At 29.0% G+C, this 21,771-nt stretch overlaps 4 protein-coding genes across 9 annotated transcripts; 2 read left to right on the top strand and 2 right to left on the bottom strand.

The window, feature by feature from the left end:
- Positions 1 to 883: 883 nt before the first annotated feature.
- On the top strand, positions 884 to 2,544 carry LOC124493317 (uncharacterized). 2 transcript variants are annotated; one of them, XM_075732215.1, is made up of 3 exons: positions 884 to 1,197; positions 1,251 to 2,111; positions 2,364 to 2,544. In XM_075732215.1, the coding sequence occupies exons 2-3, from the start codon at positions 1,313 to 1,315 to the stop codon at positions 2,429 to 2,431; spliced, it is 867 nt and encodes a 288-aa protein (XP_075588330.1). In that variant the 5' UTR covers positions 884 to 1,197; positions 1,251 to 1,312; the 3' UTR covers positions 2,432 to 2,544. The 2 variants fall into 2 exon arrangements, with proteins under 2 accessions (XP_075588330.1, XP_046912341.2); XM_047056385.2 differs by having other exon boundaries at positions 1,251 to 2,544.
- Positions 2,545 to 5,996: 3,452 nt separating this feature from the next.
- Positions 5,997 to 11,530, bottom strand: LOC124494230 (uncharacterized). 2 transcript variants are annotated; one of them, XR_012832298.1, is made up of 3 exons: positions 9,076 to 11,530; positions 7,505 to 9,004; positions 5,997 to 6,512 (listed from the first exon to the last, which is right to left on the bottom strand). XR_012832298.1 is itself a non-coding variant. In XM_047057396.2 (2 exons), exons 1-2 carry the CDS (start codon positions 10,162 to 10,164, stop codon positions 7,679 to 7,681), a joined length of 2,415 nt encoding a protein of 804 aa, XP_046913352.2. In that variant the 5' UTR covers positions 10,165 to 11,530; the 3' UTR covers positions 5,997 to 7,678. The 2 variants fall into 2 exon arrangements, 1 of the variants encoding a protein (XP_046913352.2); XM_047057396.2 differs by having other exon boundaries at positions 5,997 to 9,004.
- On the top strand, positions 6,431 to 7,031 carry LOC124494232 (uncharacterized). Its single transcript, XM_047057397.2, has 2 exons — positions 6,431 to 6,652; positions 6,903 to 7,031. Exons 1-2 carry the CDS (start codon positions 6,431 to 6,433, stop codon positions 7,029 to 7,031), a joined length of 351 nt encoding a protein of 116 aa, XP_046913353.1.
- Positions 11,531 to 14,220: 2,690 nt separating the features above from the next.
- Positions 14,221 to 20,587, bottom strand: LOC124493338 (long-chain fatty acid transport protein 4). 4 transcript variants are annotated; one of them, XM_047056404.2, is made up of 6 exons: positions 19,259 to 20,587; positions 16,577 to 16,959; positions 16,029 to 16,504; positions 15,752 to 15,944; positions 15,308 to 15,673; positions 14,221 to 15,227 (listed from the first exon to the last, which is right to left on the bottom strand). In XM_047056404.2, the coding sequence occupies exons 1-6, from the start codon at positions 19,423 to 19,425 to the stop codon at positions 14,833 to 14,835; spliced, it is 1,980 nt and encodes a 659-aa protein (XP_046912360.1). In that variant the 5' UTR covers positions 19,426 to 20,587; the 3' UTR covers positions 14,221 to 14,832. The 4 variants fall into 4 exon arrangements, with proteins under 4 accessions (XP_046912360.1, XP_075588329.1, XP_046912362.1 ...); XM_075732214.1 differs by lacking the exon at positions 19,259 to 20,587 and adding an exon at positions 18,172 to 18,533; XM_047056406.2 differs by lacking the exon at positions 19,259 to 20,587 and adding an exon at positions 17,932 to 18,427.
- Between the last annotated feature and the right edge of the window lie 1,184 nt (positions 20,588 to 21,771).

The following is a 21,771-nucleotide window of genomic DNA, read 5'->3' as shown; positions in this document are numbered from 1 at the left end:
CGGTCACCGTATTTTTTTTTTGTAAATAATTTACTTTCATTTATTGATACTGCAACAGGTCAATTGAATTGGTCAATCATTGAATTATCATCATTAAAAAGTCTGATTCTAATAAAAATGAAGACATTTAACCAAAAAAAAACAAGGATGAAAATAAATAGATAAATATTGCTGTTTTTATTGGTCATAAAATTAGCCTGGTTGAAAAAAAATGTTTGACCAAAAATGACCAAATAAAAAGGGCTGCTGCTGCTGTGTGATTTCGATCATTGGTCATTATTATTTTGTTATAAAATTGTTACCATTATTTTCACTCTTTTTGATAGATTCCAGGTCCAATCGGACAATTTTATTTTATTTTTTTTTTGTTGTTGCAATCGGCGAATGAAAAAGACACAAACACAATGAATTTAAAAAAAAAATCTTGAAATGTGAAACCTCTCTCATGAAGTTTGGATTACCAAAAACTTTAAATTTTGTTTTTTTTTTACGATGCCGAATCTCTCTAGTTCATATAGTAAAAATAACAAGTTCAAGAGAGAGAGAGAACAAGGGTCATCATCGTCATCATTGATGATGATGATGATGGTAACTGGGACCTTTGAAACTGTCAAATCGGAAAAAAAACCGTTCTAAAGATTTATTGTTTACAACCCGTTTGATCTATCTTTATTTTTATGAATTTTCGGTCATTATTTTTTTTCTTTTTCATTTTTATTACCAACGTTGATGATGATGATGATGATGATCACGTGATATAGCCAACTTGTTGCGCCTGCTTGTACAAAGCAAAAAAAAAACAAAAAAAAATGTAACAAGCGCAATATGATCAAAAGAAATATACTATTTTTGCTTGCTTGAGTTTTTTGTTGTTGTTGTTGTTATTGTTAACAGTAGCAGCCCGTGGATATGTTATACTTTATTATCACAGTGGAAAAAAAGTACCCTATGGTCCGGCCTCTTTATTTCAATTATTATCAATAGTACCGCTATGGACCAATCAATCGCGAGCTTGATATTGTTGTCGTGTGCATAACCATATATGAATGAACGAATGAATAATTGTTGCCGAAGCACACGAAATTTTATAAAGAAAAAAAAACACGCACTACCATCAACCCAAACATATATGTTTGTTGGCAATATGCACACATACACACACACGTGTATATATTCAAAAAACAAGCGGACCAAAAGGTATATAAATTGTATCGTTGCATATCATAATAACAGTCTATATCTTGTTCTAGTTCAAGAAAGAGAAACAAAACCAAGAAAAAATTCTTAGTTTGATTTACGATTGAATGACAAAATGACAAAAATTGCCTATATTCGTGCTACAAATCGACAACAACAACAACAATCATCACTATCGATGCCAATAAAATCAATGAATCAATCGATTATACTTCAACCGTCGATACCATCAATGATGATGAATCATCAACAGCGTCCTTCATTTCCAAATCCACAATCAAAAATGATGATGATGATGACCACAAATAATAATAATAACAATAATAATGCACCGAAACCGATGATAATGACACCGACAACAAGATTTAATACAAATCCAAATGTATTATTGGGATTAGATCAACAACAACAGAACGGTGTACGTATATCGAAACCATTGATGGAAAAACGACGCCGGGCACGTATAAATCAATGTTTATCACAATTGAAAACAATTGTTGTCGATTCAGCTGGACAATATACACAGAATAATAAATGTAAATTAGAAAAAGCCGATATACTTGAATTGACAGTAAATTATGTTAAACAGCTTCATCAAGAACATATGGAACAAAAACAACAATCAACAGGAAAAATCGATGATGATCAATATATGGCCGGTTATTCAGAATGTGTACGACAAATGTGTGAATATTTGACAAAAAATCAATCAAAAATATCATATGAATCGGTGAAAGAATTTCTTCAACAATCATTATCGATAACATATCAGAATCATAATCATCAAAGATCACAAACGACTGCTACTACTACTACTACGACGACAACGTTTGTAACACCACCATCACCGGCACCATCATCTGAATCATTATCATCATCATCATCATCATCGAATCATGGATGTTCACCACCAACTTCAATATCATCAAATTCTAATTCAATAATTAAATCATCATCATTAACAACAACAATCATAACGGATAATAATTACCGAAAACGAAAAAGATTTCCAGAATCAGATACGGATGCAGAAATCACTGATGATGATTCAGATGGTGTTATTGATGATGATGATGATGATGATGATGATGATTTTGGTTATGGATCAGATTATCATCAACAACATGAAAATCATCCATTAAATCTAAAGATTATGAAACATGATGATTCACAGCAACCACGACGGCAACAAGATTGTTTTGATGATGATGAAAATGTATGGCGTCCATGGTGAAAATTCTTCTTTTTTTTGTAATATAAATTTTTTGTTGTTCTTGTTATCGTTGTATTTTTTTTTATATTATATTTGGCTAAGTCATTGAAATAAATGTAAATCTTTTTTTTTTTTTGAAACCTCATAAATCGATTGATCGATGAGTGAATAGAATTTTTTTCAAAGTTTGCTAAAATGCTTTTCGGTGTTTATCTCCATTCCATTCCATATTATAAGTCATGTGCACGTGTGTGTGTATGCAATGTTTTGGTTTGTTCCACAAATCAATATTATCTTTCCTGAAAAAAAATACTTTGAAAACCATAACTATTGACAGTTTTTTTTTGGCTGTATTTGCTTAATTCGTATTTGCTTTGAATTTTTCTTTTCGTTTTTGTTGTTGTTGTTGTCGTTGTTGTTGTTGGTGTTGTTGGTGGTGGTTTCGGTGGTGACACAATAAATAAACTTCATTATGGTTATGGACATTTGAAGAATCTCAATAGAAGCCGGAACCTTGCCATTGAGAAAAAGGCAACAGCAAAAAATGTTCTTTTCAATCAAAAATGATCTGAATATAAAGCGAGAAAAACTAATGAAGAAGAAGAAAAAGAAAAAAAATCTGTTTTTTTTTCAAATAAAGTTAGCCGCTATAGTAAATGACAACAACAACAACAAGGGGCTTGTATATTGGTCATTTGTGTGTGTGTGTTTGATTGACATAAATCTCATTCATTTGGACATTTCATCAGAGGACCCGAGAAAGAAAAAAATCAAGTGTATATATTCACTCTTATTCTCTTCAATCATCATATTTTCAACATTTCATTTTGATTCGTTTTGGTTTCAAATTCCATTCAAGTTTTTTTTGTGCTTTTAATTAATATTTGATCAAAAAAAAAAAAATAGACTGAAATGGTCAGAAAAAAAACAGCGAATCAAAAAGTCAATCAAATGATTTTTGAGCGTTAAACACTCTTCAATCTTGAAAGGGCACGGTCTCATTTGATCAATTTACCCATTCATCATAATATGATGATAATGACATATATATCATTTTTATTTAATAAAAAATTATCCACAAATGATGATAATTTTTTTTTCTAGGTCAACACACCAATATTCAAAAAAAAAAAGAGAATGGGTCATTTATTTCAAATTGATTGCTGTTGTTGTTATTATTGTTATTGTAAAATCATAAAATAATCCTAATCATGCTAATGTGTGTTGCTCACCAGGAAAAAAGTTTCTCAAATCAAAAAAAAAAAAAATTTATCTTAACTGGATAATGAAAAATCCGATGACCATCATCAGATATATTGATTCAAAGATCAAACACACACACACACACACGAAGGCGTAACGAATTGTCATTGTCCAATATATATACACAAGGGTAAAATGAAGAAAAAAAAATTGAATTTAAAAACTACTGAAAAATGAATTTAATTTTTATTGACCTCGCTCGTGTGTTCATTTAGTGGTGTTAGTGGTGGTAGTAGTGTTGGCTTCGGTCATTCTCATTCTCAAGTCAGGTTAGGTCAATTCTTTTTTTTTCTTATTTGAAAAGAAAAATAAAAATCCTATTATTATTATTATATGTATTGGTAGACACCGGAAAAAAATACGATGATAATCGATCTTCATTGATTGATATTCAACATGGGCCATAGAAGAAATAAAGAAAAAAATGAAATCAAAGATAATCACGATGAAACTAGTCTATAAAACTATTATCATCCCATAAATAATAAATAATAATGATGATGATGATGATAAACTTGCATTTCATTTTCATGGTCCAATATCATTATTTTTTATTTATTGGTCCAATTAGCTATGGAGGGGAGGATGGCTATATATGATAATAATAATTTTTCAGCAACTCAGGTGGCTCAAATTTACCAGTGGCCAATGTCCATATGTGAACGTGTACGTGTACGTGTGTGTGTGTGTGCGAGTGTATGTATGTCACATAAATCATCAACAAATTTAACCGGTCCAAAAAAGTAGCGGGTAAAAAAAATTTGAAACAAAGTTTTTTTTTGATTTATTTCCATTGAATTATTGAGTGATAATTTTCCATGAAATATGTAACACAAATCAAAAAGGAACAAAACAAAAAAAAATCTGTCGATAAAAACCCGTTGACCTCATCATCATGAATTTTTTTTTTTGTATCAGAAAATAAAACTTGACATAAACACGTGTGACGTATAGTTTCGGATGATTGGGTGGTCGTTAATTTCTCGTGCAAAGAAAATAAATCAAATATATAGAAATAAAATTCAAATTGAATCAAATTGTAAAATAAATTGATTGAGTCAATAATAATAAAAAATTCGATGAAATCAAATTCTAATTCAATGACGTTAACGATGATAAACGTCATAATAATCAAAATCGAATCATCAAATTGTAAATTGCAACAAAAACAAAAATCAATCAATTAAAATTTCAATAAATAATGAAAAATAAATTTCAAACCAATAAATAACGAAAAAAAAAAAACGAAATTGACCTTGATCTTGGCAAATGAATGAATGAAAGAAAGAAAAAATTGAAAAGGTTTCTGGTTTCTTTCTTACCATTAAAGAATTTTTTATTTTCATTTTTTGACCACCGAGATTTACGGTACAAACTCAGTGTACGATATACATACCAGACACCAGGAAAAAAAAGGCAGACCATCAAACTTCAAATAATCACCATCATCATCAAAGACAACAGCAACAACAACAAAAACAGAGTTAATCCTCGATCAATTGATTTTTTTTCTATTTCATTGTTCTCTGTGCATTTTTTGTTCGGATCATTTTACATTATTTACCGTAAACACTGGGATTATAGAAAATTTTTTTTTCTCAAATTTTCCAATGAAAAAGAAATTGCAACCCATTTTCATTTATTCATTCATTTGTATAGTTCTTTTTTTCCAATCAAATCAATTTATTTATTTGTATTTGGACGATGATGATGACCATGAGGACATAACGACAACAAGGAGTCAATGAGCAGAACAAAATCTAAAGACTTGGACCCACCATCATCATTTCATAGGACCAAGATTTAAGCCGTTCAATTCAGAAGAAAAAAAAGGAATAATCCCTTCAAATTGTCCAAATGTCAGTTATGTGACCATTGTGCGTTATTGTGTGATTGGTCTCATTGGTCTGTTGGAAAATTTTTGAAGAACGGACCAGTTTTGTTTTGTGTGTGTGTGTGTTGTGTGTTTGTTGGTCCAACAATTTGGCATGGATGATGGGGATTATTATCCAAGAGAAAAAAAAAATCAAAGGATAATTTCTTTTTTGATTCTTGAAAAAAATATTTAAAATTCAAAACTGTGTATATGGTGGATGGAAACAACAAAGGTCGAAAAAGTTCAATGATGATTTTTAATCCTTTTTTCTTTTTTTTAACTTGCAATCTTTATTCAATTGTGTGGGCGGTGGTGGCCAAAGAAAAAAAAAATCCTGTTTGTCATTTGACAAAACGAAATGACCATAATCATAAAGAAAAGAGTGGAAAAAAAATTCAATCCAAGTCCAAGTCGAAACAAAACATTTTAGTCTCATGGAAATGAATGGAGAGAAAAAAAAGTGGAAAAATATAAATTTATTAGCATTTTTATCAATCAATCAATTAAATACAATTCATTTAAAAAAAAGAATAAGACGTCATTGACCACTAAATGACGTCAAATTCTTTTTGCAAAAAAAAAATTATTTTATCAATTCAACAAGTGAAAAAAAATAGAAACCTGTCGAAAAACAATCAATTCTAATTTGCATACACACATACATTACTACATGTGGAATTTCTTCTATGTGATTGAGAATTGTTGATGAGAAAAAAATAAAAATACAAAAAAACTTACCCCATTTACCTATTGATGTTTGAAGATCGATACTTACAGAAAAAAATCAAAATTATTAAAAATTACTAACCATTCATTCATTCATTCAAACATTCATTCATCAGAAGTGAATTACTGCAAAAATAAAAATACCAAACAAAAGTATGGAAATTCTATACAATACTGTCGTTGGTTTAATACGGCCATTATCATCATCGGTTAAATATAAATCCATTTCCGAATCCGCTACCATTAATCGTGATAATGATGATAATCCGGCAATCAATTTGAAGAAGAAATCCACAAAAAAGATGAAGAAAAATAAGAAGAAAAAAAAGGGAAAAAATGATTTAATCCAAATATTCGTTACGGTTCCCGATGGTCATGTAAGTACCGATGTAATAGATGCGATATTGATGAATTTGATTGTGATTAAGATGAATAAACATGATGATGATGATCAGATATGGGTGATGGGAAAAAAAGAGAAAATTAAAATTGAAAAATGGAATTATTCTGAATTAAATTATTTTTTTTCAAATTCTTATTACTACCAAACAAAACATTCAACACTAAATACATTCTAGACTCATTGTTTTCCTACTCTGTTAATTTTTTTTTTTTTTTTTTTTGCAGTGTCACGTTAATATTAATATCGAATCTATTATCATTGTTAATGATCGACCATTTGGTGATATATTTGAAGAGCTGGAACAACGGCATCCCAGGATGTTGGATCCGAATGTAACAGTATGGACACATTGACAAAAACATTGGTTTGCTAGATAAATATAGAGACGAAGGATTTTGGGAAAAAAAACGAAAATAGAGAGAGAGAAAAATGTGCTGCAAATGCAAAGCGCAATATTCAATATTCAAATTTCATTTTTGAATTTTAAAATTTTGTATTTTTTCATCTCGATAATAATAATGTAATGATTATTGATTATGAAATTAAATGGTAGTAATAAGAATAAAATTTGCAAAATTCATAATTTTGAAATCGATAAAAAGATTTTTTCTGATTCTTAATTTTGCCGAAATGATGAATGATTCAATGATTATGCTATTGGATCAACAACAGAAATCGTGCACAGGAATCACACACCCACACACACACACATACACACACACGTGTATAAACACAATAATCAAACACTCAAAATTGTGGAAATTTATTTCAAATCATTCGTACGTTCGTTTTGTTTTGCATGAGGGTGTGTGCCCGCGTCACTTACCTCCTTTGAAATATGTGAAAATATTTTTTTTTTTTTTTTTTTGAACAAAAAAATGGTATTGAAGATGATTTTGTTGTGTGATCCAACAACATTGAATCATTTCATCATCATCATCATCATCATCCAAAATTTTGATCAATTGATTGATTGTGATTAAACGTTGATTCATTCGATTCATTGATGTCCACAACCCCATGGTCGCCATATTGCTTCATAATTTGGTAATTCACTTCCATTACGTTCATTACCAACAAAATTAGTTCTTGGATGTGATAATGTTATTTCAGTATAAAATGGTGATGGATTTGCATCAACAATTGGTCGTAATGATTTTTGTTGCTGTTGTGGTGATTGTTGTTGTTGATGTTGAATAATTTTCGAATTAGCTAATAATAATGTTGAATAACTTGGTGAATATTCAGATTTTGTTGATGATGATGATGATGAACATGTTGATGATGAAAAAGAAGGAGAATTCGATGATGATGATGAACCACATGATGATAGTAATTTAGATTTAAGCGGATGATATATTTGTTGTTGTTGTTGTTGTTCGTAATCATTTGTGGCCATTGTTGATGAATGACCACTATTACCACCACCACCACCACCACCACTAGTTCTACGATGTCGATGTTGTTCCATCAGGCTAAGATGATCTAATTTCTTAATTAAATGTTTAGATTGTTGATCCAAATCTTTATTATTGTTCAACGTTGATGATGATGATGATGAAATCGAATGATTTTCTTCTTTAATTGATGATGATGATGATGTTGATGATTCTTGTTGTTTATTTTTTTCCAAATAATTTCTAGTATGTTGTATGACACCATATGATTTTTGATTTATTGATGATGTTGATTCTATCGATGTTGTATTCCATGTTGAAAATATATTATCAGATTGATAACCAGAACTATTACCGCCACCATGATGATGATGATCATTGAAACAATTTTGTTGTTGTTCATCGGCCGAATAATGACCATCGGAATCACCGCCACCACTAATGGATGAACTACGACCTTTAATTTCATTTAATTCGGCAATTAATGATGAAAGATTAACGCTCATTATTTTTCCTTGTTTTTCTTTAAACAATTTTTCACCCACTAATTCTAAATGTTCCATTATTTTATTGAATGTTGACATGAATATTTGTTTCTGTTGTTGTTGATTATCATCATCAGTAACATTAGCATCATTGTTTACTGGATGAACATTTTGATTTTGTTGTTGTTGATCATCATCGGTAACCATTTTTATTGATTGAGGATTTTCATCATTGGAATTATTATCTGAATCTCGTTTCTGTTGTTTCCGATTGCTATTATTATCATCATCATTGTTAAAATGTTCATTTATAAATTGTGATAATTGTTTTTTACAATCATCAAAACCTTGTTGATATATACGTCGTTCTTCCAAAACTAATGATTCAAGATATTTTACCGTTATTTCTAAAATATCGGCTTTTTCGAAACGTGACTTATTATACTACAAAAAAACGAGGTAAAACAAAACCAGTAAAATTATAAAAATTATATCATATTCTGTTATTGACTTACATTCGATATTGGATAACGTTTTGAATCGATAATTAATTGTTTTAATGTACTCAATGAACGATTAATACGATCCCGTCGACGTTTTTCTATCATTGGTTTAGATATTTTCTTATGATATGGCTGTTGCTGTTGAATAATGGCTGAAATTTTCGATTGATTTTGATGATGATGATGATTTTGTTGATAATGATATGCTTGATGTTGTTGTGCTGTGATGAATCCTTGTGTTTGTAATGTTGATTGTCCAAAAAATGCTTTCTCTACTTCGAATTGTATGTTGTTATTAGCCAATTTTTGTTGTTCATAAATATTCAAATGCTTATGATTCGGTTGTTCCCGATGATGATTTCCTTTTCCTCCTACTGCTAATCGACCGCTTCTTTGATCTTCTGATCCTTTGTGAATTTGTTGTTGTTGATCAGGATTGGTAATCATTATCATTGTCATTTGTTGTTTTTCTTTTTGTTCATTTGTTTGCTGATAATATAATGGTTTTATCGGTAATTCAGCTTGAGTTGGTTGCAATGGTCGTACAAGATTTTGTTGCTGTTCCAATATTGGATTCATACGAGAATGATTTCGTACATTTTTATTTTCATTATTATACTTTTTAGCCGAAGATTGTGATGATGATGAAGAAGTGATGATTTTCTCATCGATTGATGACAAAGGTCCTGATGTTGTTGTTGTGGTCGTCGTCAATGATGATGGTGATTGTCGTAATGATGGAGATCGGCTTGATGTCGGTGTAGTCGATGGTGTTGGTGTTCTTGATGAAGAAGATGACGGATATGAATCTGGACAACAATCTTGATCATCATCATCATCATTACAGATATTTTTCCGTTTATATTTCGAACTTTTCTTCTCGGTTGATTCAATTTTCATAGGATTTATTGATTTTACCGAATCGACCGTTGTAGTAATCTGAAGACTTAAGGGTGATGTTGAACGCGACGATGATCGTGGTGATTTCGTTTGCCGTAACAATTTAGTCGTCGTAGCCGTTGAAGTTGAAATAGTTTCGTTCGAATTTTCTGTTTGTTTTGATTGTTGTGGCTGTTGTTGTTGTTGTTGTTGTTGTTGCATTTTGTCAATGGATTAATTGAAGATTTTTATAATTGATAATTATTCAGTGATTATAAAAAAAATTCATAATTTGTAAATAAAAAATGAAAATAAATTCAATGATTATTTGAAATTCTTTTCGAGGAATCAAAATTCTTCTATAATCAAAGACGTAAGACGTATATTTTCATAGACGTAAATTAGATATGTAATAATAAAAATGTTGATTGTGGGTGGGTGGGTGAGCAATGATGTGCAACTTTGTAAGTGTTGTCAATTGTCGATTATTAACGAATAAATTAAGGTTTTTAATAAATTTCTAGGAAAAAAATCACTACTTGTTTCTTATACCGTTAGCAGAAAAATTTTTCGAGTTTTTTCGGACCCAAATTATTATTATTATTATCATCGTCATCAAAATTATAATCACGTGGATTATAAATGGTGCTTTCTGGTTGTTTTTTCACATACACATACACACACGCACACACACACACACACAAACACATCATAGAAACAGAAAAAACCTAATTTTTTTCAATTTGATGATAATATTGTATTTTGGTTTCATTATTATTATTATCATTGATGATAAGAATGGTGATGCTGATAATGATATATATATGTTTAATGCCATAAATTTGTTTCATACTTTTTATTGTAATTTGCTACACTAAAAAAAATATGAAATGATGATAATTAATCAAAAGAGGATGATTATGATGATGGTGTGGTTTGTGTGATGGTGGTGGTAGTGTGAGACGATTTCGGTATTTTTGATTGATTTTTCGATTAGATGTTCGTATTAGTATCCAACACGTATCGAATAATATCGCGAGACTTAATGGTAGACAACAACAACAACAAAAACAAATAAAACAATGTTAAATTGCAACAAAATTAAATTGAATCAAAACGAATCGAATCGAATCCAATTTAATTGAATATATCGATCGGGTATCGCACGTGCTTTTTTTGGCTTAATCAAGTATCAGATACGTGAGATCGCTCATATATAATAATAATAATCCATGCCTACAAGTTTTTTTTTATGGTTCGATGGCTTTATTTTTTTCATTATGGTGGATTTTTTTTTTGATTATGCATACACACAGCAAAAAATTGATGATATTAAGTTGATAAGGTATAGGGAGGGAAAATATAGCTAAAATTTCATATTTGGCAAAAATCTGTGAAAATTTGCAATAAATCGATGATGATGATGATGATGATGATGAGTAAATAGCTTTTTTTTAATTCGATATCATTATCGATTGATTGACAAAGTACATTATATATATATCGGATTTGACCAAATAAAGAAAAGCATGCTGATGATGATAATGATGGTAACATCGATGAAAAAATAACGATAAAATTTAAAAAATAAGATTCACACTGTATTTGCAGTGCGATTAAAATTTTTAATTATATTAATGTATGATTATTGACTGATCGATTGATTGATTGATTGATAAAACGATCGAATGAATTCGATTGTAATAATTGGCAAAAAAAAAAAACTCAACAACAGCAACAAAAACCAAAACGGTGTGCCGGACGTTCAAATCGATTGTACAATCGATACAATCAATATATCATACATATAAAGATTTTTTTTCTATCTCCGTTTTATTTTTATCTTAAAAAATTTATGTTTTTTTTGTTGTTGTTGTTTCCACTAAAGCGTATTTGAATGATACTTTGTATCATCAGCTGCTTTATGCTTGATGATAGATTGATTATTGGCATGGCAAAAAAAAACGATGCTGGTGATATGGATTCCGATAAATAAAATATACCAGTTATGACTGAATCTTATCTTTATAAAATAAAAGAATTTCATCCAATTAATGGATAATTTCAATAAAATGAAATAAAAATAAAAATTTTATTTATGGATCATCAAATGATGATGTTCCAAACAGCACATATTATGATGGAACAACGCCAGAACTAAAGAATGTTTTATTAAGTAATTATTTTATGACCATCTTGTTGTTGTTTTCACCAAAAAAAAAAAAAAATAAAATACCAGACAAAGACACACGCACACATGCACAAGAATTATGATGCTTATCAGAACAAAATGTTGTTGTTGATAATGATGTTGATAAATCAGGTAATCATGCTTTTATGAAATATTTCTGTCATCATGTCTTTAATTCTATTTCTTTTCTATTTATCGGTCAAGCAACAAACAAAAAAAAAAAACAGAAAGATTTATCACGAAAAATTTCCATAAATTCTAGTCTATTCTAGTTTTTTTTCTCGATTTTTCTTGTCAATCATTTTTTTTTCTCTTCAAGATGTGTTTATATATATCAATATTCATTAAACAGACACATTACATCGAAATATAAAAAAAAATAAATTATCAAAAATTATGGTCAATGATGAACTTGACGATGTATAAAAACGAAAAAAAAAAATTTATGGCCTTGTTTCAAAGTTCATCATTAGACATTTTTTTTTTTAAAAATATATCGCTACAACCAGTTGATTATTTGTATATTTGTGCGATGATTCTAAAACCGATTTTCTTTTTTTTTTTTTTTTTGTTTAATTTCGCGATTATCTCGAGAGAGAGAGAGAGAGTGGCAAAAAGACTTAGATTAAATGAAAAAATGAATAAAATCATTTTATGTTTTATTAGATGCGATGTGGCTGGCTGGCTGGCACTTGGCTGATATCAAATCCATCATTATCATTTGGTGTGTGTGTGTGTGTGTGTGAATTGAATTGAAATCCGTGTAGAAAAAAAATGTGTTTTTATTAATGTCATCATAATTATGATGATGATGATGATGATGGTAATATCAAAAAAGCGGTATTGTTTATAGGAATCAACAACAACAACAACAACAAAAAGAAACGGAAAAATCAATAAATATCAATCGATCGATCAATCGAATGATTGAAAATAATATAAAAGAACCATAACAGAAATTGAATGTGAAATTTTCAATTTTGATTTCATCATTATTCTCAATTATTATTATTATTGACGGTTCCAAATTTGGTTTGATTTATTATTAGTTGATGATTTTTTATTCAAATTTCACATCATCATCATCATCATACGCCCATATACCAGCACACACACACACACACACTTTATGTCACTTTCATAGATATTGCGTGTGTGTGTGTGTCTGTTTCATTTTTTTTCTCTCTCTTTCACACCGATAAAAATAACAACAGTCTCATGGTGTGCCTGTTTTTTTTTCTTCCTTTTTGAATATTATTTTCTTAAAGTAAAAAAAAACGATGACACGATCAATATAGATATGATGATTTGTGACTGAGAATTGAAAGAAAACCTCAAGCATACACGCAGTGTACATTATCAATTGAAAATCAATCGAGGATTTTTACAAATGATGATACTATTTATTGATGATATTGATATTGATTTAAAAAACAAAGATCAAAATTCATCATATATCTATCGAATGATCTAATAAAAATGTAATGTATCCAAATAAGGTTTTTGTATACACAGTTTGACTGCTATGCAATAATAAGTGTGTTTTAAATTTGGATTTTTTTTTGGTTTTTTTTTTTGGTTTTAATTTTCTGGAAATCAAGAGAAAAAATAAAAAAGATTTTCATCTTATTATTATTATTAAACCAGAAATAAAAACGGTTCCAGTTGAAACCGGTTCTTACCGGTCAATATATACACACACTTGTTGTCGAGTTTTATTATTATTATTATTATTATATATACGGCCAACAACAACAACAATAATCTCTAATATAAAATATATAATTTGTAAACAACAAACATTTGTTTTTTTTTCAATTTTGATAAATATAAATGTTCAGAACATTACACATTCTTCATCATCATCATCACTGAAATATGCGCATTGTTTTTGAATTATCACAATCATTTGATTGGATTTTTATTAAAAAAAAAAAAATTTATTGAGATAATTTATGATCATCATCATCAGCCACATTTTTGTTTAAAATTAAATAAATTGGCTGGTTGGTTGATTTTGGTTGGTTGTTTTTCTTCTGTCGTCAAGGTTCATAAAACAATTGGATTAGATTGGATTGGATGAATCGTTTTGTTTGATTATAAAAATTTAAATTTCTATTTTTATTTTTTTTATTTTCTGGAATTATAAAATCTATATAAATCGAACAGAAAAATTTGCTCCAAAAATCAAACAACACTCAGTAACGCCATCTTGTGACAATGTTTTTTAATGTTATAAATTTTTTTTTCTTTTTTAACAATTGATTGATTGATTGATTGATTGATTTATTGAATGAATTTGATGATTTATGAAAGGGGTGAGAAAAAAAAATGTCTCAATAATTTATCGAACCGAAAAAAATAATCCCAAAATTATAAATTGATTCAATGATTTAAAGCTAAAAAAATAATTAATGGAATGTGATAATGATGATGATGATGATGATGATGGTGGTGATGAAGTTAGAAAGTTCAGTCAGAAAAAAAATGTCTGAAAAAAAATGCCATCCATATCATCAAATAACCTAAATATCATGATGAGAATTATCGATATAGATTTCATGTCATGCCATGATTTGATTTGGTTTTTTCTTTTTTTCTTTTTGTTGTTGATAAGTGGAAAAGCCACATTAATAATAAACGGTGGAATTAATAATCGATGATGATGATGATGATGATGATGAATAATGATGATTAGATCACAAGAAAATACGGCCATTTTGAATATCATCATAAACATTTTGATCCATACGAATATATTGTTTAGATTTACGATCCAGATAATATAATGGATCATGAATATGACTAATATTGAAACCATCTTTTTCCAATGAAAATTTAGACAATTTAAATGATGCTGTCAAATCAATTTTCGGTGCTATACGTATGAATAATGGTACTGCATATGCTGGTAAACGTTTTTCCAATTGATAATATAAATTTTCCACATCAACCGTATGATTTGGATCGGCAATAACGGCCATACCGGCTTTACCATCACAATTACGTATGGAAACACCGAATACAACACAATCGGATAGTTTGACTACTTTCTGTATGACAGCTTCAACTTCATTTGTGGATACATTTTCACCTTGAATGAATTTCAAAATTAAGAAAATTAAATTAAAATTTTCAAACAAATGTAAAAAACAATTTCTTTCTTTCTCATACCTTTCCAACGGAACGTATCGCCAGTACGATCACGAAAATAAAGATAACCATAGAAATCCATTTCGACTAGATCACCGGAAAGAAATGCGCTATCACCATGATGTAAAACATTTCGTATGATTTTTTTCTTTGTTGCATCATTGTTCACATAACCAGGATATGATTGCCCTGGATCTTCTCGTATCATGCCGACAATTTCACCAATTTCACCTGATTTAATCAATTTACATAAACCATTACGATCGCGGATATGTTCACCAGTTGCTGGATCAACACGAATAACCGTAACCGGAAATACAAAACGACAAATGAATGGAACACAACATGGTATAATACCGCATGCACCTTCAGTGAAATCAAAGTTAGCTACCAAATGGGAGTGGTAAATAAAAATTTTGAAAATCATTAAATCAATCCTATAAGAACACACACACAGATACTTACCAACATTGGCATTTCCTTCGGTCGAACCATAAACCTCGCCAATCTGGCGGATTTGAAAACGATTTTTGAAATCCCTCCAAATCTCTTGCCGCAAACCGTTGCCAAACATTAAACGTACTTTATGCATTGTATCGGTTTCTTTTTTCGGTTGTGCCAATAAATATCGACATAATTCACCAATATACATGGCCACCTTATCAAGATCATTAAATTGAATTAAAATTTTCATAAGAGAAAAAAAATGTCACAGAAAATTTGAAAAAAAATAAACACATACCGTACAATTATAACGGCCACAATCATCCCAGAATTGTGATGCTGAAAATTTATCACGCAATACAATTGTTGTACCGAATATAATCGATTGACATGTGCCAATGGTGCCGGCATTATTATGATATAATGGTAATGTTAAATAAAGAATATCATTATCACTAATGCGGAATAAATTCCGTAAAATCATTCCAATCCATATATAACGATGATGACGAATGACAGCCGCTTTTGGTAGGCCAGTTGTACCGGATGTAAAAATATAATATAATTTATCACCCATTGATTGATCATCAATAGCATGTGGCCGTGTATAGATCATATTTTCGATACAATTATCCAAACATTTTGCATTGATTTTTCTGATCGTTTCTGAATCCTGTTCTGATGCTTTTACCGATGGTGGATCTGTACCAACATAACTATAATACATCATACCTGGACGTTTTGTTTCAATCAATGGTATTGCTTCTTCAATATCTATAAATAATAAAAAAAAAATATTCAGAATAATTTTCAAGTGTAATCAAGACGAAACAAAAAACCACTTACTTTTAGCTAATGTAGCATCAAAAATTACCGCTTTACAATTGACAACAGTGATTGAATGTACTAATGTTTCCATACGTTGATTTGTATTAATAAATGCCGTTACAATACCTTGTTTGGCTAAACCTAACCAAATGCCAACAAATTCTGGCCGTGAATTCATTACCAATGCAATTTCGTCATTTTTCTTGTAACCAATGGATGCAAAATAATTGCCAACTTTATTTGAAAATTTTTCAATATCATCATATGTCCATTGTTCATCTTTATAATAGAAACATATTTTATCTGGATATTTTTCGGCCAATAATGAAAATAATTTCGGTACATTAGAATTACGATTTTTAATCATAAAATAACGAGATTTAACCAATGCATATCCGGCACTGTTGAAATAAAAAGTATAGAAAAAAAATGAATCAATCAATCAATCAATTTATCAATCAGCAATTCAACAAAAATTGATCCATGAAGGACTCTCATCATCATCATCATCGTATTATGACTGGACATTTGTATTGATTCACCTTGCTTGTTTGTCCCTATATATTACAATGTAACGACAAAAATCATTTATTTTGAAATTATTATGATTACCAATCATTAGCGGATTGCACATTTCTCTCTCATTCACTATTTTTTTTTTTTTTTTTTATTGATGGAGGATTTTTTTTACGAGATCAATATCCTTGATTGGAAATGAAATCGATGCAAAAATGGATTTTTTTTGTTTTGTTTTTTTTTTGGTACAAAAAAAGAAATTCGATTCTAGACCAAGGTGATGAAAGTGCAAGAAAAAAATTGACATTGAAACCACATAAAAGTTCTTTAAATCCTTTAAAAATGAGAATTTTCATGATTTTTTTTTTCATTTCAAGGTTTTTAATTATGAATAATCATGTTGGATAATTGGATAATGTCTTTTTTTTTTGCAACAACAACAACAACAACAACAACAATAACAACAACAACAACAGTAGCAGCCGCAGAAGTAGCAGAAAGCAAACGAAAAGAAATTAAGATAAGACAAGATATGAAAATGAAAAGAAATTATTACTGGCCATCTATATCATACATTATCATAATATATCAGATTTATATTACTAATTATGACAAGAGCAAAATTTAGAATGAAAAAAAAATACAGGCAAAGAAAATTGTCAATGACGATGATAATGATAAACAACAACAGGATATCCGTCTAAATATTATTGATTATCAATTCTCTCCATCTCTCTCGCTCTCTCTTTCTTTGATATTTTTGTACAAATCGGAATTTTGATTGAAACAAAACAAAACAAAAAATGCAAATGTTTTTCGTTTGGTTAGTTGTTTTTTTATCGGAAATCAATTCTTACGAACACAAATCACACCATCGTCATATTCAGAGAATGAATGGTCATCCTCATGATGATGATGATGATTGAATTTTGGTCATCACCGGAACAACACTAGATGTAAACAATAATAATTTTCAGTTTGATAAATATGATGTTGATGATGAAAATTTTGATTGGTTGTGTTGATGGTCATCAATCAAAACTCTTTTTGTCTTTTGTCTCTTGTCTCTTGTTTTTTTTGCTAATAAAATCAGAAACCTTGTAAGCGGAAAAAAACAAAATTTTTTTTACAAATAGAAAAAACAACAAACAAACAAACAAAATGATGACATTTTGGCAAATATAGAGGAGACAAGAACAAAATAAAAAAAAATCACATAATAATAATTATGTTTAGCGGGTTAACAAAGCAATGAATTTGACAAACAGCAAAACAAGACAAAAAAAAGAGGATATGTGTTTGTTGTTGTTGTTGTTTGTTGTTGTTGTTGTTCTCATCTTTCTCAATCACAATCACAATCACAATCATGATCATCATCATCATCATCCATTTTCAATGAAAAAAAAAATCCATTTTCATTTCGCATTAAAATAAAAATCGCTGTCAAACTCGTGTGTGTGTGTGTGATAATTATAATTATACTCACACACACAAACAGACAAACAGACAACAAACAAACAATCAAACAAAAACATATTTTTTTTTTTTAATCTTAAAATGTCCTCGTCAACAACAATAATAATGGTATAAATGGTAATAATAAAAACAGCAGACAAGAAAAAAAATATGAATTTACCAAACAATTGATAAAAGTGTGAATATAGATAATACATGTGTGTGTGTGTGTGTTTATTTGATGATGGTGGAAACGGAGATGCAAATGCGTTGGCAAATCATCAAATCATAGACAATGATGATGATGATGATGATGATAATATTAAAATTTGATTCATGAAACTTTATTATTCATCATCATCATCAATAAACGATGATGATGATGATGATTGATCGAAATTAAAGAAAAAAAAATTTTTTTCATTTTAGATTTTCCTCGATTATAAATGGGAAATGTCAATTTCGTAATGTAAAATGAATATATAGTTGCTGTTCTTTTATCTATTTTTTGTTTTCATTTTGATTCAAATTTCAGTAAACTTTTCTCATGTTTCCTTCTTCTGAAAAAGCTAGGTTTTATTTTTCTTTGTTTATTTTTGTTGTTGTTGTTGCTGTTGTTAAATCGATCAATTGATTTATATCGAGGATATAAATTTGTTTTATTATTATCATATAATATACAATTATCGAAACAAGGAAAAAAAATTCATCATTATTATTATTACGAACCTTATATCACGAAAGAATGTAAAATAAAATCGTCGTACAAAATCCCAGAAAAATGCTAAAAATGTTAGACCACTGGCCAATAATAATGATGCAATTGTCCATAGATTAAAATTGATAACTTGTTCACCAATATGGGCGACAAATAATGTTACATAGACTAGTACCATTTTTGTATGGTGTTTTATTAATCAATAAATTGACTTTTGGAACAAAAGCAATGATGATGATGATGATGATGATTTTTTTTCAATATGATGGAATTTTTTTTTTAATTATCAAAGTACAAACAAACACAAAATGATAATCAATGAGCAATAATCCCAATCAAACAGATGAATGAATGAAATTTTTTTTTGTCAACGTATTCAATGATGATTAATCAGAATTGCAATAATGAATTGGTAGAATTTTTTTATTTCTTTCGAATTTTTTTTTTTTGCTATTCAGTTTTGAAATTTTTTTTTCTTCTGCCCAATCAATTAATAATTGATTATGACGTCATCGTTTGAATGTGAACAGCATATTTTTTTTCATCATTTATTTGTTGATGGTGGTGGTGATGGTGGTGGTTGTTGTTGTCGTCGTTAGCCTCAATCACAATAACAACAACAACAACAACAACAACAATAACAACAATAAGAATTGAAAGATTAAATTTGTAATGTTGATAATGATTGAAGTGTGGCGGCTGTTAAAATTATTTGTTTTTTTTTTGGTTTTTTTTTTTTTTTGGTTTTTTTTCGGAATCCCCCACAACGAATGTTGGTCGTATTTTTTCAGATTTTATAGCAAAAAAAAAAAATCTTGTTTTCCACCAAAAAAAAAAAAAAAAAAAAAAAAACACACAAATGCAATCAAAGGATTTTTTGTTTTTTTTTCACAAGAAAAACAAAAAATGTTACGAATCAGATTTTCAAATGAATGGATTAAAAAGTGAATGTGACGATAATAATAAAACAGTGAAAAACAGAAATCCAAACAAAAAAAAACACGATGATTTTATGATGACGTACGCACACACACATGCACAAATATGAATGACTGTTGTTTGAGTTTCGTGATTACGTTCTTTTTTTCATTGATGATCACATAATGACGATTTCTGCAATCTTTTTATTTTGATGTTTGTTTCACTGTTTTTTATATATAAATTTTTTTTTTCTTTTCGAATCAACTTTGCCTGTTATTTATTGTTGTTGAATGATGTGTATGACTGTATTGATTGATTGAATGAATGATTGTTCGATCAATCGATCGATTGACTTTGTATCTGATTGATATGATGATGATGATGATGATGATGAGGATCACTGCTGTTGTTTATCGTTTTACTGTTTTCATATAAAAAATATGTATATGTGCAGTGCCAATGTTGATAAGATGTTTAAGATTTTCAACATCCATCCTAATACATCGTGTTTGTGTGTGTGTGTGTGCATGTAAAAGTATCCATCCATTTTTTTTTTTTTTTTTTAATTTTCTCTTTTACATTTTTCCTCTAGTTTTTATTGTGCATTTTTTCTCTACAACTCTCAATCTTTATACGAATTTTCGGTTTCGTTGACCGATATCCAGTTTTTTTTCACTTTCACTCACTCACTCTCTCTCTCTCTCTCTCTTTTTTTCCTTTTTTTTCCTACACAACACCGTTGCTTGTAATGATCGTCCGTCGTTACAATACTGATATTTCTATCATTGATGAATAATGGATGATTACGTTTAAATAAGAAAAAAAAACGTTAGAGAAAAAAGAAAGGAGAAAAAAAAATCAACCAAGTAAGAAATGGAAAAAAAATTTTGAAATGATTTTTGTTGGCCCTATTTGCAGCTAGTTTTTTTTCTTGGATTGATTGGCCCGAGGATCATTAATGATAGTCATTTTTTTTCTTCATTTGATGATTGACAATGATGATAATCAAATGAGATATAGGAAAAATCAAAATGATAAGAAAGAAAGAGAGAGAGAGTGAGAGAAACTTGAATGTTTGGACCTAAATTTGTTGTTAATTTATCTCGTTGATCAAAAAAAAAAGAGAAAATCAAATAAATCGATTGTGGAAAAAAATGTTTTACGTACATACGTTCCTGTATTTGTTGTTGTTGTTGTTCCGTTATCAATAAAAGTTCCGGTTTTTTTTTGTTTTTTGTGTGGAATGTTTGCACAAAAAAAAAACACAACACAACACAACAGGTGAATATGATCTTTTGTTTTCTATGCATAAATAAAACAATATCTGTTTATTAGTGTGAAAATGAATGCTGGAAAATTTTTTTCCTGAAACTTTTTCTTTCGTATTTGAACACTAAGAAAATTATCCATCAATTAACGCTTGCTTGATGGATAATTTTCAATCAATCAAGCATTAATCATTAGTATATAGTTGAACATTTTCGACCTAAATTTTATTCCAAATCTGAAATTCAATACATATTTGGTTTTATTGAAAATTCTAAAAAGAAAGAGAGAGAGAGAGAGAGAGAGAGTGAAAAAAAACCTGTGAATAAATTAATTT

The sequence above is a fragment of the Dermatophagoides farinae genome, chromosome 6, assembly GCF_024713945.1.
Source record: "Dermatophagoides farinae isolate YC_2012a chromosome 6, ASM2471394v1, whole genome shotgun sequence".
Lineage (NCBI taxonomy): Eukaryota > Metazoa > Arthropoda > Arachnida > Sarcoptiformes > Pyroglyphidae > Dermatophagoides > Dermatophagoides farinae.
This window is presented reverse-complemented; position numbering and strand designations above follow the sequence as displayed.